The 18735-nt window shown below is 44.1% G+C and overlaps 1 protein-coding gene across 1 annotated transcript in view; it reads right to left on the bottom strand.

The window, feature by feature from the left end:
* Positions 1-18735, bottom strand: part of OTUD7A (OTU deubiquitinase 7A) — a 373673-nt gene that overhangs the window by 76458 nt on the left and 278480 nt on the right. The window contains exons 5-6 of the mRNA XM_030931684.1: positions 15251-15430; positions 3753-3971 (exon numbers count right to left, since the gene is read on the bottom strand). Of these exons, the coding sequence (XP_030787544.1) occupies positions 3753-3971; positions 15251-15430 (399 nt within the window). The remainder of the gene's footprint in view (positions 1-3752; positions 3972-15250; positions 15431-18735) is intronic.

The following is an 18735-nucleotide window of genomic DNA, read 5'->3' as shown; positions in this document are numbered from 1 at the left end:
ACAAATGGATTGTTTTTTTACTCAATAATTTTTTGACATCTGTATTTCAATCTCTCATATATTCAGTAAAATAATATTGCATATAAACAGTTTATTCATAAAGATTCTAAGCACTAAGCTATTAGAAAGAGACATTTACCCTTTGTACCCAGCAACACTGAGCAGCTTTCTTGGATGGCCATTTCATGATGGAAACATGGACAGTGACATGGTGGAAACATGGCCATGGGAGCAGAACCTGGCTGTGGGGTGGAAGGTGCAGGAGCTGCCAGTGCTTTCCAGTGACCAAACTCCTCACCCAGATGGGGTGGGGGCTGTGGGAGACCCATTTAGCACCAGCCAGCTGAGGGTCTTCACGTGAGTCTGAGCATAGCAGGGTACTGAGAAATGACCTAGTCTAAGACCTTATTTGAGAGCAGAGGAAAGGAGCTCGGAGGGGACAGATGGATGGCAGGTGGGGTCAGGTTCACGCCATCACCCAGCCCAGAGACTGCTTCACGCCACGGAGGGAGCACACACACAGTTGTCTGTGTACCTCTGTTATTTTAATTTTTTTTTCTATTTTTTTTTTGGGGGGGGTCAGGGTCTTGCTTTGTTACCCAGGTTGGAGTGCAGTGGTGTGATCATGGCTCACTGCAGCCCTGACTGCCAGGACTCAAGAGATTCTCCCACCTCAGCCTCCTGAGTAGCTGGGACCACAGGCGTGCACCACCATGCTTGGCTAATCTGTTTTATTATTTGTAGAGATGGGGTCTTACTATGTTGCTCAAGCTGGTCTTAGACTTCTGGGCTCAAGTGATTCTCCTGCCTTGGCCTCCCAAAGTGCTAGGATTACAGGCGTGAGCCACCACACCTAGCCACTTTCGTTATTTTTCTGCACGAGGGACGAGGAAGACATGTTGGCTACTAGGACTCCTGTCCCAGGCAGACCCCTGATCTTCAGGTGCTAATTGCACCACAAGCACCTTTGACCACTCCCTGAAGCATGAGACCCACTTCCTCAAGGCCTCCTGTGAGTGTAGGCTGTGAGCGGAGGCTTCTCCACTGCTGGATGGGAGCCTGAGCCTCCTGCCTTCACTGACCTCTGCTTCCAGTTGGTTCTCTTCGTGGTGCCCAACATAAACAGTGGGCTGTTCATAATTTAACATCTTAACTCACTAAGTTTGGGGTTTTAAAAGGTTTTCTCAAGACCGGATGAAGTCAGAGTCTCATCTTAAAATGTTAGTCTGGAAGGTAAAATATAAGTGATAAAAATTAATACACAAAATATGGAAAAAAAGAACAGAAAAGACGTTTAAAATAAGCGAAGGCTTTTGCTAAGCATGGTAGGGCTCAAGGAGAAGGTAACATGGTGGGCTCTACCTACGACCTTGCACAAGACTGCGCTTCCCGCGAAGCACAGCACTCAGCTGCTACAATCACCCGAGCTGTTAGCCATCGTCAGTGCTGAGCTGTGTCAAGGCCTGCGCCGCCGTAGCATTCAACAGACAGTAACCCATGAAACTTGTTTCTTTCTTAACAAATACTAATTTCTGCTTCTCTATGAATAGTGAGCCTTTTCCATGGAAAATATCTTATCTGAATTAGTCATATAGAAGCGTCTTTAAGATAGCCGGCCTCCACAGTGAGTGGTTTACGTTATTGCTCATCTAGCTGAATTGTTTTATGTTTGTTGAATCTTGCTGAGGTAAGACAGAGCAAGGCTGTGGGTGCCAGTCCCTGGGTTGCTTGTGATGGCTGTGAAGAAGCTGAGATAACAATTTCTCCACAGTCACAACATGAGATCCAGCTATTGGGAATGCAGAGCCTGTTCTAATGCCAAGCCTGCCATTGGTGAGGCTTCTGTGAGTCCTGTGGCTGCAACCTGACCGCAAGCCTGCCCAACACAAATAAGCCCCACTAAGCACCATCGCGTCCTTTGTCTAAATGCATCTTGTGCCTTCCCTCTTGAAAGTGGTAGATGACGACAGCCCTGGGCAAACAATGACAAGCAATGGCATGAACGCAGGTGTACACGTGTACACAGAAGCCAGGTCTGGTAAAACGTCCCGGCACATTGACTTTCTAGATGTTTCCCATTGGCCCCACAGATCTACTGTCTATCCTTCTCCATGCTGCTGTGTATGCAGAGGGTGACCTGCGGGGACCACATCAGTGAGCTCCCTGCAGTCTGCCCTTCTGCCATTAAGAAGCACTGGTCAGAACCTGGATGGTGGAGGAAGAGTGTGGTCAGAGTATTTATTTCCCCAGCATCTTCTCTCTCCCGGACGCCACACCTCCTGCCAGTGGCTATCTCCATCAGCCACTCTCATCCCTTGTCTTTTCGCCAGGTCCTATGGTAGTCCCAGGAATAGTAGTATCTTTCACTGGTGTCCTTAAATCCTGCCCACTCCTTGGAAAGCAGTCCCTTTATGGAGTCCTTTTATCTCACAGTTTTGTGCTGCCTTTTCTTTCCTACCAGGGTCCTGATTGGTCCATCCACCAATATCAGAATCATACCAACCTACAGGTACTTCTCTTCTGTCTTCTTCTGAAACTCTAGAAAGTGCTTAGTAATTGTATTGGGTCTTGGCTGAGGGCCAAGAGAAGCTCTACTCCCTAACAGCACATTGCTGGCTGCAGCCCTAAACTCCTGGATGACACATCTGGGGATGTCTCCATGGACCAAGCCTTGGAAGTGGAGGCTGCACTCCACAGTGGACATGAAGAGCTGGCTGGAGGCTGGGTCAGCACTGGAAGGAGATGCTTCCCCACCCCAGCAGGAGCAGGGCTTCCCACTGACAGGACATGCTCCATGTGCACCATCAGCCCGTGCAGGCAGGTGGGGCCCCCACTGGAAGGAGCGTGGTGGGCCTGAGGAGACAGCCGTAACATCTTCCACATGCGTGCCTCAGAAACCCCCAGATACGTGATTTTGCAATGTTTATGATGTGAATGATCATGAGTGAAACTGGCATTGCTTTGTCTCAGGAAGAACCTAAATCTGTTTTAGACTTTTGTTTTGGACTCATTATTTTCTCCTTAAACATTCCAAAGAAGAGAGCTTGTCTTGCTTCTTGAATGCTTTCTTCATTGGGATGTTAGGGTGGTGAGGAAACACTAAGGAGAAGGAAGGAGACTGAGGTCAGCTTTCATTGCTTCCTTCCTTAACCTGGAAGCTGGAGGGAGAAGGAAGGAGACTGAGGTCAGCTTTCATTGCTTCCTTCCTTAACCTGGAAGCTGGAGGAGGCTGTGCAGGCAGGGCACCGACAGCTAAGGAAGGAACACGTCAGTCAGTACCCCGAAGTGCTGCCGGGTCAGCAGTCTCCTCATCTTTGCAGATCGGGAAACTGAGGCTCAGAGAGATCACCTGACCTGCCCAAGTCCACAGGAAGTGGCGGGTCTCCTGTTTTCTCTAAAGCCCACGGTCTTTCCTATCTTTCGTTCAACACCCATGGAGGAGTTGTCTGGGGAGAGAGAGAAGCAAGGCAAAGAAGCATAGGTTCTCCTTAGAGGAGGACTGGGATTTAGGAGCAAGGGGAAAAACTCAAGAGGTTTCAGCACCACCTGGTTATCGGCCCCTCTATCCAGCCCATGCTGGCGAGAACACCGTCGGCCCGTAGAGCAGGAGGTGCGGTGCAGCACTAGAATCCTAACTGAAAACTGCCCAGCGTCTGAGAACATGTGCCCTTCTCTTGCTCATAGAGTAGGTTAGGCCGGCTCACCATTCACCAAACCTAAAGGGCGCGGGCCTGTCGGCAGGGGCAACTCACCTGCCTGCTCCAGAGCCACCATCGTTGCCTGCTCGATCAAGTCCCGCTCGATGAAGCTCCTGAAATCCTCACTGTACACGCTCAGGTCTGGCAACTGGAATGTGTAGATTGGCATCTCCAGGGGGAACTGCTCGTTGCTGCATTCACTTGCCACGTGGGACCGGGCCAGGGAGACGATGGCTGAGCTGGCGTGGGAAATCCCCCGGGAAAGTCGCTTTTCTGCAGGGGGAGAAGGAAAGATAGCCGCGAGGGCTGAATGGGTGTAGGTGTGGTTCTGTGTGTGTACATAAACACATACTGTGCACACACAATACACACACACAGGTACACATTCATGGACACATGCCACACACAGTCACAAACCACACAACACACATCAATACACATGTGCACACATATGAACACACCATACATGTTCACACATATATACTACATGTGCACACACTTATAAGCAGAGATATACATGTGCATACACATACTGCACACATACACACACACATGCACACACATAAATGCACACACATGAATACAAAAGTATACACAGGAACATATGCATGCCTACACTAGACACATATACACGGCACATCCACTTGCATACATACATGCACATATACTACATAGCATATGCATACATGCATGCACACACACATACATACAGATACTAGGCACATATACTACACACATACACACATGCCCATGTACATACACTACAGACTGTATAAATACTATATACATGTACACATATAGATGTATTTGCACATACTACATACACACAGTACAAATACACAGGACACACAGTGCACATACATGTACAACATGCACAAACTGCATACACACATGTACACATACATGTGTGCACACACATACACATGCACACCCATATTCTCTCTGTACCAGCCCTTCTATCCTACAAGCCTGTTCTATCCTGCAGGCCTTCCTGCTGCTGCATTAATCACCATCACCCGGTATGTGGCACGTATTCACAAGAGTCAGGAAAGCACTTAGTAAGTGGGGAGCTGCAAGCCCACGGTACAGCTGCACATCAGCACTGTCAAAGAGCACCAGGCTTGTTCTTGGGTCTGCAGTTATATCTAACTCGAGTCCACTGAGCTGTCCTCTCCCAGGACTAAATGGTACAAGGGAGACCTCTCTTTGTCTCGATGCATTTATGCACTTAATGCAAGAAACAGTCATTCAGGCATCCACAGCGGCTCAGGTTTTAAGACAGGCTGCTTTACTAAAGTTACGCTGATAAATGCCTCCTACGTGGCCCTCCAAGGACACACAATATGAAGTCAGTCCATGTGTTTCTCTTCCGTCTGGCTATTCTTTTGCCACAGCACTCTAAAAAGTAATGCTCTCCTCTGGCTTTATTCTTCTTGGGCTTTTCAGCCAGGGAATGAGAAATGCAGTGTGGGATTTCTCTAAGGTACAATATGATACCATGTTAGGAAGTCGATTACCTAGAAAGTAGATGTATCCTCTTGGTGCTGCAAAAGCACACTTGTTTTTCTAAGCTCTCTGTTCTAATGACTAACAATGAACATAAAACAAGAATGTTTGAATATATGTTAGGAATAGGTTATCTTTTTTCATAGTCAGTGTTCAGTGAGGAGAAGTCTTTCTAGCAAGGCGGCAGATCTTTCATTTTTCTCAGGAAAGCACGGTCTCTGGTGTTTCATTCAAAAACCTGCTGCTGTGCTGCCTAAGTTAAGTCTAAATAAGGATTGTCTAAGCCCTGTGGCAAGTTCCTGAGGCTATTCCCTGAGGTCCCAAGGACTCCCACTGTCCTCCAGTTCAGCCTGCCCACTGGTGAGGTCTGTGCTCCTGCAATGCCCCTCTGAGGTCCACGCTGACCAGCACACCACGGTCACACGGAAAACCCAGCCCCAGCCTTCACCCGGAACAGCAGCGTCCTCCTTCCCCACTTGCAAGAGCACTGGACAGAAATGGCATTCACGGAGTTTTGTTAAAACAGACCAAAAAGCATAGGCTTTTCAATCCTGTGGCAAGTTAGTTTTAAACCCAAAGTGAGCTCCCAGAAGGTTCACGTATTTTCCCATTAAAATGAATACAGAGTCACAGAAACAGACTATATTTCACAATGGGTGGTTTAGATTCACCTTCAGTTTCACTCTGAGACCAACAGGATTAAGTTCTTTGTATTTTGAGGAAAGGTAAAGACAGAAGTTAAGCCACACAGGCAGACAGAAAGAAGAGGGAGGGAGCGTGGGGTGTGCAGGCCCAGCTTGAGGGGTGGGGGACGGCTCATTGCTTCCCACACTGCTTCAGGTACTTGAGTGCAGGAGCAGCGGATGCTTGTGTCTTTCTACCTCATGCGAGCCATGTTGAGGTCGCTCATCTTGCCACATACTACCTTTTTTGCATCCGGGAAAGAAGGAACTGCCCCATTTTTGGGGACCTGATGGAGAGGGACATCAGGCATTAGAGAATTGAGGTGCTATATGCATTGCAGTCGGTGGGACAGACAATCTCGAGGTTGTTCTCAACAGTGGGCACCTGCTGGTCAGGGGCACCCATGCTCCTCCTGGCCCATCAATCAGCACCGACATGAGACACTTCAAGGGCCTTGGAAACATGGTGATTCCTAGGACAACAGGATGCTGTTCTGTAGTTCTAAACATGAAATATTTGGAGTCTAAACGAAAAAAGTATTTTTGAACTAAAAATATTAATAGATTGTGTTGACGATCATATAATGAGAAATATATGCTCCTAATTCTAACATTTCCTGTGACACCCCAGGAATGCACATGTATCATCTCTCTCTCACACACACACAGAGTCACAAACACACACACTCACATACTGATTCTTTAAATGTGAACTCAGTGATTCTGCTTTTGGATGTATAAATAAAATGTTTTACAGGAATTACCATGATCAAAGTTATGTCTCAGAAAAACACAGAAAGATTAAAAAACAAAACAGAACATAGTATAAGAATGTGCAGAATTTCCCTGCCACTGACAAAGGGGAGATGTATTGACTATAAATTCTTTTTTCATTTATTTTCCTTTTATTTTTAATTTTTACAGAGATGGGGTCTTGCTGTGTTGCCCAGCCTGGTCTCGAACACTTGGGCTCAGCGAGGATTACAGGAATGAGCCACTGCACCTGGCCCTGCGTTTCCTTATTTTCTTAGTTTTTGTTGCTCTGGCACCTGGGACCTCCCTGACTGGGGAGAGGCTGCCCCTCCCAGGTGAACCGATGTTAGAGATGGCAAAGGCCTTGCCCGGCAGCATGCCTCTCCTATGCAGAGCCGCCAATCCAGAATCTACACTCCCAACCACCCTCTCCAGCTGGCTCTTACTCTCCAGGAGGCAACATTCCTTTGCCCTAAGCACTTCAGGCCAGGTATCAGGCAGCCGGAGACAGGCCCTTTGCCCCTGAGCTGGCTGCAGTTATGCACACTAGCTGGGGTAGGGGCTGCTCCCCCTGCTCTGCCTTCCCATAGAAACCATCACAAAGGCTTTGGTCCGTGCTTCCCCTCACTCCTACCACCGCACGACCCGTGCCTCCCAATGTGGCCCTGCATGCTGTCCTTGGCCTCCTGTTTCCATCTTCATGACAGTAATTTCTGTGCTTGCGTGTCTTATGATACCTGATTAAAACGGATCCTGGGTACATTTTAAAACAAGTGGACAAAACTTTTCCTAAAGGGTGAGATAGAAATATTTCAGGCTTTGTGAGCCATGCAGTCTCAACTACTCACCTCTGTCTTTGCAGCACTAAAGCTGCCGAAGACTGCACATACATGAGTGAGCGTGGGGGAGTTCCAATAAAACTTTACTTAAAAAACAGGCCAGATTGGGCTGACAGGTCATTTTCTGGCCCCTGATTTAGAATATGAAATGTTCCATTTTGCGTTTTAGCACACTATGGTTTCAGGAAGAACTCAACTAAAGGAGACATAAATTCAATTCGGAAACTCTGTAATTCAATAGGAATCGATATGATTGCTCGCAAGCTTCAATTAATAGGATTATGCTGGGATAGAGTCCTATTTTTTTTTTCTTAAATGGTATCTAAGAAAAGTCAGATCACAGTATGTAACAGCTACACTTACTAGGCCCTGATTCTGCCAACCTCTCTGGTAGCAGACAGGAGGGTCCTTCTAGCCCCTGTACCAGGAGGATAAGATAATGGGTTGGCTTGTTTGCTGCCAGCTCAAAAGACCAGGAACGGCCATGTGGTCATCTGTCTGGACTACTGCTGCATGAAAGATACCAGGAGCCTTAACCGTGTGCTACAGTCAGGAAGGCCCTGAGAACAAGACCGAGCCAATGACTGGAAGAGGTGGTTCCTCTGGAGTCAGGTCTAATGGCAGAAATGAAACCGAATTTAAGAATAATCAACAAGAGGGGCGAGACAGTGCACAGCCTCAGTGTCCTGTCCTTACACCCACCTGGAGATCCCCAGGGGCAGGAGGTGGGAATGGGTGAGGCCGACGGAGTAGGGGTAGGGCGTCTGGTCCTGCTTTTCCTCTCTCCAGCATGGCTCCAGCATGGCCTGCCTTCCCTATTATCCCCCAGCCCCAACCCTGTGCCAGCTGGAGAACGTCAGGTGGTGCTGGAGCACAGCTGGGTGGGGCACCAGTCACCACGAGCACCACTTCCCTCCTCCCCTAACATACCAGGGAGTTTGGCAGTTACAACAGAGCGGGGCAGTCCCTACAGGAAACAAGGACTTTCTAGATGAGAGGAGCTGGGAGCAGCCCTCAGGAGATAATCCAGCTGTGCGGAGGGGAACAGGCGGGAAACTTCTAGAAGCCAAATGACAACATCCAAGGCTCTCCAGCTTGAGGACCCTTCCCCACCTCTCATCCAGAGGAGCACCCACCAGAGCCTGTGCTCCAGCACAAGTGAAGATGGATGATAACCGCACGCCCCAGGAGCTTCCAGGGAAACTGTTAAAGAAAGGCAACAAAGTACTGGCCAGGAGGACTAGATTAAAAAATGAGCCCAGTAAATATGTGCAAAGAGATAAAGAGAATATCAGAATGCAAATAATAATAATAATAATAACAAAGAATTAACTTGGTATGAAAAAAATGTTCATGAAACTAATAATGCATTCATGTGCAGAATAAATGGGGATGTGAAAACATCAGGTCAAGTGAATCTCTTAGAAGACATGAGGAACAAGCCGCAAGAACACGATGGAGGAAGGAGTGGAAAGTGTTCAAAGAAAATAATTTCAATCTAGAGTTTTTAATCTACTAAATGAAAATATAAGTATACTATGTAAACCTTTTTAGGCACTCAAGGCCTTAGAAGATTCACCATGCAAAAATTCTTTTTGGAAGTAGTCTTTGAGGAAGTTTTTTGTTTTTTGTTATTGCAAAAGAGAAATGAATACATGTGAATAAAGGAGTTAACTGTTATCTAAATAAGCAAAGGCAACAAAAAGTATCTAAATATGATTGAGAGCAAGTAGAGGCAGGACAGAACAACATAAAATCATATTAAAGGATGTATTTTGCAGGGGAAAATATAGTTAAGTTTTTAAAAATAATAGGAAGAAAACCAAAATATTGATTTTAGTAGAATAGCAGTAATTGCAATGTGAGTAAAAGTAGAATGTGTAACTTGCAAACCAGTAGAAAAATTCAATTAGATAGAGAAGATAGGACAGAAGGATGGACTGAATTAACTACTCAAAAGACAGAGATTCTTGGATTGGATAATAAAATAAAACCTAATAATAAGTTGTCTACAAGAATCACATTTAACAGAAAGGATAAGGAAAAGTTGAAATTATATCAGCAGAAAAAATGATATTTCTGGCAAATATGAACCAATAGAAAGCCAGGGTAGCTGTTTAATATCAACAAAAGCAGATTTCAAGATAAAAACTATTATATCAAATGGCTTGACAAAGAGACAGCCTATATATTGGTTAAAAAACATACTAGAGCAAGATAATCTAAAAAATTATGAATATACATATACCTAACAAGATAGCATCAAAACAAATACAGCAGAAAGGATGAAACTCAGAGAAGACATAGATAATATGTATTAAAATTTCTAACTCAATTATGGCTTTTCTAAACAACAGAATAAACAGTCAAGAATAATCCAAGATATAGATTCAAATATAGCTTGAATGATGGGCTGAGCTAATAGAAGCAAAGACAGCATTCATTCTCAACAGTTCAGGAGAGTCTACCTAATGCAATAAAATAAAAAACTGAATTAATTGTATAAATATGAAGAAGAACACACAATTATTTCAGATGATACTACTGTATACTTAGATATCTAAGTGATTCTCTTAGGACAAACTATTAGAACTAATAAGAGAATTTATGTAGCTCACTGGATAAAAGACAATTAAGTAAAAAATGAGTTTCTTTTTTCCATGCCTAAAATCTGAACAGAATCTGAATATGTGGAGAGGCATACATAATGTTCTTGGATAGAAGAACAATATTACAAATGCAAATTATTTTTAAAATGAAATAAAAATCTATTCCAATTCCACTCAAAATTATAATTTTAAGGTTTAGATGACAAAATAAATATTCAAAAACGGCAAAAAAAAAAAAAAAAAAAAAAAAAAGGAAAGCATAGCAATAGAAGGGTTTGCTTAGCGGAGAGTGATACCCTGTGAAACCACTGAGTCAAGTGTAACAGGGTGGCAGCCGTGGGGTGGGCAGAACAAAGTATGGATATAGGTCCAGGTATGTTGAGAATTTAATATAAGGCAAGGCTGGCATTTTAGTTCAGTTCAGTGGGGAAATGTACTTGAATAACTCACTCTCAATCCAGAAGAAAGCAAAACCAGATTATTTGCTATTATAAAAATTTCAAATTGATGAAAAGACTCAAAGAACAAAATTTAAATTAAATATAAGAATATATTTCAGGCTGGGCGTGGTAGCTCATGACTGTAATCCCAGCACTTTGGGAGGCTGAGGCAGGCGGATCACAAGGTCAGGAGATCAAGACCATCCTGGCTAACACAGTAAAACCCCATCTCTACTAAAAATACAAAAAAATTAGCTGGGCGTGGTGGCAGGCACCGGTAGTCCCAACTACTTGGGAGGCTGAGGCAGAAGAATGGTGTGAACCTGCGAGGCAGAGCTTGCAGTGAGCCGAGATTGTGCCACTGCACTCCAGCCTGGGTGACAGAGCAAGACTCCATCTCAAAAAAAAAAAAAAAGAATATATTTCAGTAACTCTATAGTCCTATAGTCCAAGAAACCTTCCAAAGTGAGAGAGAAAGCTCATCAGCCATGAGAGCAAGATACTGTAAACATTGTGTATGGGAAAACATTCTGAAAAGAAAGTCCTAAGGCAAGTGATACAGTGGGAAACACACACACACACACACACACACACACACACACACATGAAATATATGTTTTAGTCTTTATTACAAAGAGAGCAACAAATTGATAAGAAAAGGCAAACTAATCAATAGAAAATGGACAACGTACATGAACAGCCAAGTTACAAAAGGGAAATCCAATGGCCTAACAAGCAAATGGCAAGATGAGAGTGTAAACAAGACACCATTTTCCACTCTTCAGAGTAGAAAAACAACATAAACACATTTGATGTAGTTTGGATATTTGTCTCCAAATCTTAAGTTGAAATGTGATCCCCAGTCTTGGCGGGGCGGCCTGGTAGGAGGTGTTTGGATTAGAAGCAGACCCCTCATGAATGACTTGGACCATCCCCTTGGTGATAAGTGAGCTCTTGCTCAGTTCACACGCAATCTGGTTGTTTAAAGGTGTGTGGCACCTCCCATCCACCACTCTCTCTCTCTTGCTCCAGCTCTGGCCATGTAAAGTGCCTGTTCCCTCTTTGGCCTCTGCCATGATTTTAAGCTTCCTGAGGTCTCCCCAGAAGCTGAGCAGATGCCAGCACCATGCTTCCTTTAAGCCTGCAGAACCATGAGCCAAGTAAACCTCTTCTCTTTATAAATCACCCAGCCTCAGATATTTCTTTATAGCAATGCAAGAATGGACTAACATAGAAAATCAGTACCAAGGGGTACCTGAAAATGTGAAAGCAACTTAGGAAATGGGTAATGGGCAGAGGCTGGAAGTCTGGAGGGTTCAGAAGAAGACAGCAAGTGAGGGAAAGTTTGGAACTTCTTAGGGGTTGGTTAAATGGTTATGACCAAAATATGGATAATGAAATGGACAACAGAGTCAAGGCTGAGGAGGTCTCAGATGGATATGAATAAATTATTGGGGACTGGAGCAAATGTCACATGTTTTGCCTTAGCATAAGGGAGGAGACCACCCCTCATGTTGTCTTATGCCCAATTTCTGCCTCCAAAGAAAGAAAAAGTAAAAACTAAAAGGCAGAAATGAAATTCACAGGCAGACAGCCTGGTGCCACACCCTGGGCCTGGTAGTTAGAGACTGATCCCTGAACTAATTGGTTATGTTATCTATAGATTACAGACATTGTATAGAAAAGCACTGTGAAAATCCCTGTCCTGTTTTGTTCCAATCTAATTACCAGTGCATGCAGCCCCCAGTCACGTATCCTATGCTTGCTCAGTTGATCACAACCCTCTCATGCACACCCTGTTAGAGTTGTGAGCCCTTAAAAGGGATAGAAATTGCTCACTCAGGGAGCTCGGCTCTTGAGACAGGAGTCTTGCCGAAGCCCCCAGCCAAATAAACCCCTTCCTTCTTTAACTTGGTGTCTGAGGAGTTTTGTCTGCGGCTCGTCCTGCTCGTCCTGCTACAAGCAAAGAGCTCAGCTACATTCTGTTCATACCCTAGGGATCTGTGGAAGGTTGAACTTGATGATTTAGGGTATGGGGTAGAAGAAATTGATAAGCAGCAAAGTATTCAAGAAGTGGCATGGCTGCTTCTAACAGTCTGCATTCAGATGCTGGAGCAGAGAAATGAGTTGGAACTTATATTTAAGGGAAGCAGAATGTAAAAGGGAAGCAGAATGTAAATGTTTGAAAAATTTGCAGCCTAGCCATGTGGCAAAGAAAGAAAAAGCTTTTTCAGAAGAATTGGAGCAGGCTGAGGAGCAACTACTTGCTAGAGATATTCGTATAATAAAAAGGGAGTTAGGTGAGTGCTAATACCCAAGACAATGGAGAAAAGGCCCTAAGGCATTTCAGAGACCTTCACAGCAGCCCCTCTCATCAAAGGCCTAGAGGCCTAGTTGGAAAGAATGGTTTCAGGGGCCAGGCCCAGGGCCCTGCTACCTTGTGCAGCTTTGGGACACTGCTCCCTACATCCTGGCTGCTCCAGCTCCAGCCTTGGCTCAAAAGGTCCCAGATACAGTTGGGGCTGCTGCTTCAGAGGCTGCAAGCCATAAGCCTTGGTGACTTTCACATGGTGTTAAAAACCTGTAGACATGTAGAATGCAAGAGTGAATGAGGTTTGGCAACCTCTGCCTAGATTTCAGAGGATGTATGGAAAAGCCTGGGTGTCCAGGTAGAAGTCTGCAGCAGGGGCACAGGCCCCACAGACAACTTCACTAGGGCAGTGCCAAGGGGAAACGTGAGGCGGAAGACCCTACACAGAGTCCTCATGGGGGCACTGCCTAGTAGAGCCGTGAGAAGGGGGCCACCACCTTCCAGACTCCAGAATGGTAGATCTACCGGTGGCTTGCACCCTGCACCTGGAAAAGCTGCAAGCAGAGAGCAGCAGTGGGGGCTGAACTCTGGAAAGCCACAGGGGCAGAGCTGCCCAAGGTCTTGGGAGTCCACTTCTTGCACTGGTGTGCCCTGGATGTGAGATACGGAGTCAAAGGAGATTATTTTGGAGCTTTAAGGTTTAATGATTGTTCTGCTGGGTTTTGAACCTGTGTGGGGCCTGGAGCCCCTTTCTTTTGGCCAATGTCTCCCTTTTGGAATGTGAATGTTTACCCAATGTCTAGACCCCATTGTATCTTGGGAGTGAATAACTTGTTTTTGATTTTACAGGCTCACAGGTGGAACGGACTTGCCTTGACTCAGACGAGAGTTTGGACTTTTGAGTTAATGCTGGAACAAGTCAAGACTTTGGGGGACTGCTGGGAAGGCATGCTTGTATTTTGCAATGAGAAGGACATGAGATTTGTGAGGGCCCAGGAGTGGAATGATATAGTCTGGATATCTGTCACCACCCAAATCTCATATTGAAATGTAATCCGCCATCTTGGAGGTGAGGCCTAGTGTGAGGTGTTTGGATCATGGGTGGGGGGAGATCCTTCATGAATTGCTTGGGCCATCCTCTTGGTGATAAGTGAGCTCTCACTCTGAGTTCACATGAGATCTGATCATTTAAAAGTATGCAGCACCTCTGCCTTCCCACTCACTCTCTCTTGCTCCTACTCTGGCCATGTGAAGTGTCTGTTCCCTTTGCCTTCTGCATGATTGTAAGCTTCCTGAGGCCTCCCCAGAAGCTGAGCAGATGCCAGTACCATACTTCCTGTAAAGCCTGAAGAACCGTGAGCCAATAAATCCTCTTTTTAAAATAAATCACCCAACTTTAGGTATTTCTTTATAGCAGTGCAAGAATGGCCAAACACGCCATACATTGCAATATCCAGTGCTGGCAAGAATGAAGGGAAACACTCGCTTTCACACGTGGGGAGCAGAAGTATGTGAGGAAAGAAGCCCTAAAATTATTCAGCTAGAAACACACATGTGTTGGCACAGCAAATCCATTCTGGGAATGCAAACCTATAGAAACAAAAGCACCAGTATGTAAGATTACAGGTATAAAGATGTTTCTTTCAGCATTGCTTGCAGTGGCAATTAACAAATAATAACAACGACAAAAACCCAAGCAAAAACAGAATCACCAGGAATACAGCAGCGATCTAAAAATTAACACATTATAGAGTAAAATGTAGCTATTAAGAGATTATGTTCATCATCTCCTGCTCAGTGAAACAAGCACTTTGCAGTGTGCGGTGCATTTGACTCTGATGTGTCTGATTTTGAACAAGATAGCAAGAGGAGCAGGAGGAGACCACCAGGATGTTATCAGTCGTCATTATACTGATGAGATCTGGGAGGTGTGCAGGAGAATGTTCTTAAGTGTTCCTCATATATCTCAGTATTGTTTCCTTTATTATAATAAGCATGTCTTACTTTCATAATGAAGAAAAAGGATAGAGAAGATGGAGCGCATGGGGCAAGAAATGTGGCGCTGAACAGACGTGGAGACTGTTACTTTGGAAATAAGTAAAAGAACTAGAGATGTTTGGTCTGAAAAAACCAGGACTCCAGGAGGAATGCTGGCTTTTACTCACTTATTGGGCTTTTGGGGTCCTAGAAAATCAGACTCATTTTTCTGCTTTTCTGAGGTAGAGGCTGGAGCCATGGATAGAAGCAACAAAGGACATTTCGGCATAGTGTGAGGAAGAAGGCACTGAGAGTCCAATTTGTCTGCACCTGGGAGGTGATGACCCCACCATTCTTTGTACCACCCAACCCACCTGCGAGCTGCGGTGCACTGGCCTGGGCAGCTGTGCCCAGGCTCAGTCCCTCAGCGGTACCTTGGGCAATGTCGTCCTGCCTCTGCAGGCAGGGCCGCTCCACCTTGTGCCCGGGCTGTGGCTCTCGCTCTGGCTGCTTGGGACCCCTCCCTTCGTTGAACACATGCGGCAGATTGGCTGTGTGCACCTGGCGGAGCTGCTCATAGTCGCTCAGAGCGGCTGTCAGGTCCCAGTTTTTGCCTGTGGACAAGAAGTGACAAGAGGTGACAATACGAATGCATGAATAATGGTCTCATCATAGAGAAGAACCGTGACAAGAAGGGTTTCCCATGAGGACATAAACTAATGAATTTTCTACCAGTAGTTCTCATTTTTCAAAGGGGAAAATGGCCCTCTGCATGACTCTAAAAGTAGAATTTCATACCCATAAGTGACGTCCATCTAAAATATGTGACTATACACAGTCTCAGAGCCTTTAGGTTTAAACACACACACACACACACCCCCCTAAACATTGCACCCCTGATTATCACATCCGCCTGTGAAAATCAAGTTGTAGAGCTTACTCTCTGAGGGGAACAAAGCGTCAATTAAAGAAACATGAATTGAAATAATTCTCAATGTTTCTTTGGGCTTTTGCTCAGAGTTTTACTTTTTAAGCTTACTATGAGAGAAGCAGAAGCTTGGGAGGGATTCTCTTGTTAGTGAGTGTTGGTAGGAGATAGGCTTCCAAGCTCAAGCCCTGCACCGGGTGCGATGCCAGGCTGCACAGGTGTGCCCTGCGTGGGTACACACCAGGGCTCCCACCCCGACACGGGGTGCCGGACTAGCACTTCATAGCACTAGGCGCAGCTACACTGGGGAGTTGGAGGCAGCATGGGCACTCTGATTCCCGACTCTGAGAGTCGGTGGACTTGTAACAGCAGGAAGGAGTGTCACACACTGCATCCGATTCAGTTAGGCATCGTCCTATAGCACGACTGGGCAACTATAGTCAACAATATTGTATATTTCAACATAACCAGAAGCGTAGATTTGGAATGTTCCCAACACAAAGAAATGATGCATGTTTGAGTTGATGGATATCCTGATTAGCCAGATTTGATCACTACACACTATATGCTTATATCAAAATATCACATCTGCCCCGTCAATAGGTACAACTATTATGTATCCATAAAAATTAAAAATTAAAAAAATTTTAAAAAGAAATTAAAGAATTAAAAAGTTAGCCTTAATTTTAAGGAGCAAAAATAAAATAAAATAAAATAAGCTCCCCTCTCATCTTTTCCATTTTAAGTTACTGGGAACCCCAACAGATGTCACATCAAGTAAGGATGAGAAGGAAAGGAGCAGAGGCCCATGGTGAAGCCTGAGGCTGGAAGAGTGGGGCAGCCACAGGATACATGTCCCTGATGCCGGGATATTCACTTCTGGGAAGGAATGCAACCCAGAAGAATAGTCAAGAACACAGGTTCTAGAACCTGGTTTTGAGCCCTGGTTCCACCTTCTAACTAATTCTCTGGTGGTGAATATATCATTTCATCACCTAAGGCCTTGCATTCCTTCCTGTACAACTAGGATAACACAATCCATCTAATGAGAACTCTTATGAGGGTTAAATGAGAAAAGGAGATAGTGTTTGTAAAGTTCTTCCTTTATGGAAAGTGCTTAATAGATGGTAGTTACCATTATTCTCATTAATTATAGGTTTTTGTTTTATGTTTAACTTCTAGCACTCAGAGTTAAAAGCCAGTAAGTAAGTGATGGAGCTGAGATTCAAATACAGATCTGCCTTGATTCAAACCTTAGCTTTTGACGTTATCGTTCCCTTGAACCTGACCCAGCTTTGGGCATCACGGCTCCTGGTTGCTGACACACCTCCTTCTCTACGTTGCCCACCTACCATGACCCTTCATAACCAGAGTTTACCCTTTTCACCAGGATCCCCACTTTCCATCCCCACCTTGCTAATGCATTCAACTGCTGGGTTCTACTCTCTTCTGCACAGATTTACCTATACTCTGTGAGGTTCTCATTCGACTGTTACTAACGCCATGTCCCAAATACACCGCGGCCGTAAAATCCATGGAGGGCACTAGAGGCCTAATTCTAACATGGATATTTTCATACTTCCTCTTCTCCTGCACCCTGGGATGCTCTACGATCCCTTCACTGGTTCCTTTGCCTCTTCCTGCCCTTAAAACACATGGATTCCCCTAATTTTTCTTCTTGCTCTTCTTTACTCTTAATTTATATTCTCCTTTGAAGATTAAGTCCATCTCTATGAGAATAAGCTTAATTCTAGTTACAACTTACATCCTAAGTTTTAAAGCCAAATATCTTGACTATGGCAGATATTAGCTGACTATCCAGTTTCTATTCTCCTCATCTAATTCTATATGCTCAGAATTCTAATTTATTTTGGATAGCAATACACGCAGCTCAAAATATTCCTTTTCTCCTGCAGATCTTCAAAATATGTTCCTGATGTCCTATCTTTCTGTATTTGCTTACTCTGTTCCTTCTTCCTGGAATAGTTCCTCCAAGCAGCAAGACAGTATAACTGTATGGAAGAAGACCTTAACCAAAAGAATTCAAAGACTGAGGAAGTTGCCTGTGAAGTTTTTCTTTCAGAATGCCTCAATTTCTGATTATCACCAAACAGCAAGTTATTGGATTACTAGCAGGCACAGGTTTCATGGTAAGAACTACAACCTCTAGTACAGTTTACTGCTGAAAATGTTTATGCCTTAAACTTCTAAATCATTTGATTTTTTTTTCATTGTCTTAAGAGGCAGTGGATTTCAAGTTAAATTTAACATATGTATTTTGGCACTCAGAGAGGGATGAGCTGCTTTAACTTAGTACAAAACTATCATAGCTCTGAAGAAAAACTATAAATCAGATATACATGAACTCACAAGAGGAGGTGAAACAGAAACTGACTAAACTCAGGGGGAAAAGGAGTCAAATTGTTTTAGGAATGAAGTTAAACTATAAGGGAGAAAAGAGAAAACAGACTACAGATTGCATAGCAAGAATGAATGATAAATATGAAAAATAAGTAGACAAAACAGAAATAAAGAAACACAGGGTTAAAGAAAAATGTTAGATATAAAGTACGTAAAAAAAAATCCAACATACTCATAATTGGAGCCCCAAATAAGAAATCTAAAATAATGGAAAAGGAAAAAAAAGAATTTAAAGATTTTAATTAAAAAAACAAACTTTTTGAAATATTTGTTTTTACATATTTAAAGGTCATACTGTATAAGGAAACTGTTCTAGTATAGTCAATGCCAACATATATCCTTTAAAAATTATCCTCTTTTAAAGATAAAGATAATTTTTTAAATATGTAAGCAAAAAAGAAAGAAAATCAGGTTGGCAATATACTTCTTGGCAGGAACATTCAATGACAAAAGACAATAGGGCCATATCTACAAGATACTTAAGGAAAGAAAGCAATATGAGCTAAGAAGGTTTTATGTACATCCAGTCTACTCTTTTCTGTATAAAGGCTGTAGACAAACCATTTAAAA

Source organism: Rhinopithecus roxellana, chromosome 5, assembly GCF_007565055.1.
Source record: "Rhinopithecus roxellana isolate Shanxi Qingling chromosome 5, ASM756505v1, whole genome shotgun sequence".
In the NCBI taxonomy this organism is placed as follows: Eukaryota; Metazoa; Chordata; class Mammalia; order Primates; family Cercopithecidae; genus Rhinopithecus; species Rhinopithecus roxellana.
Note: the sequence above shows the minus strand (reverse complement) of the source record. Positions and strands in the feature narration are given on the sequence as shown.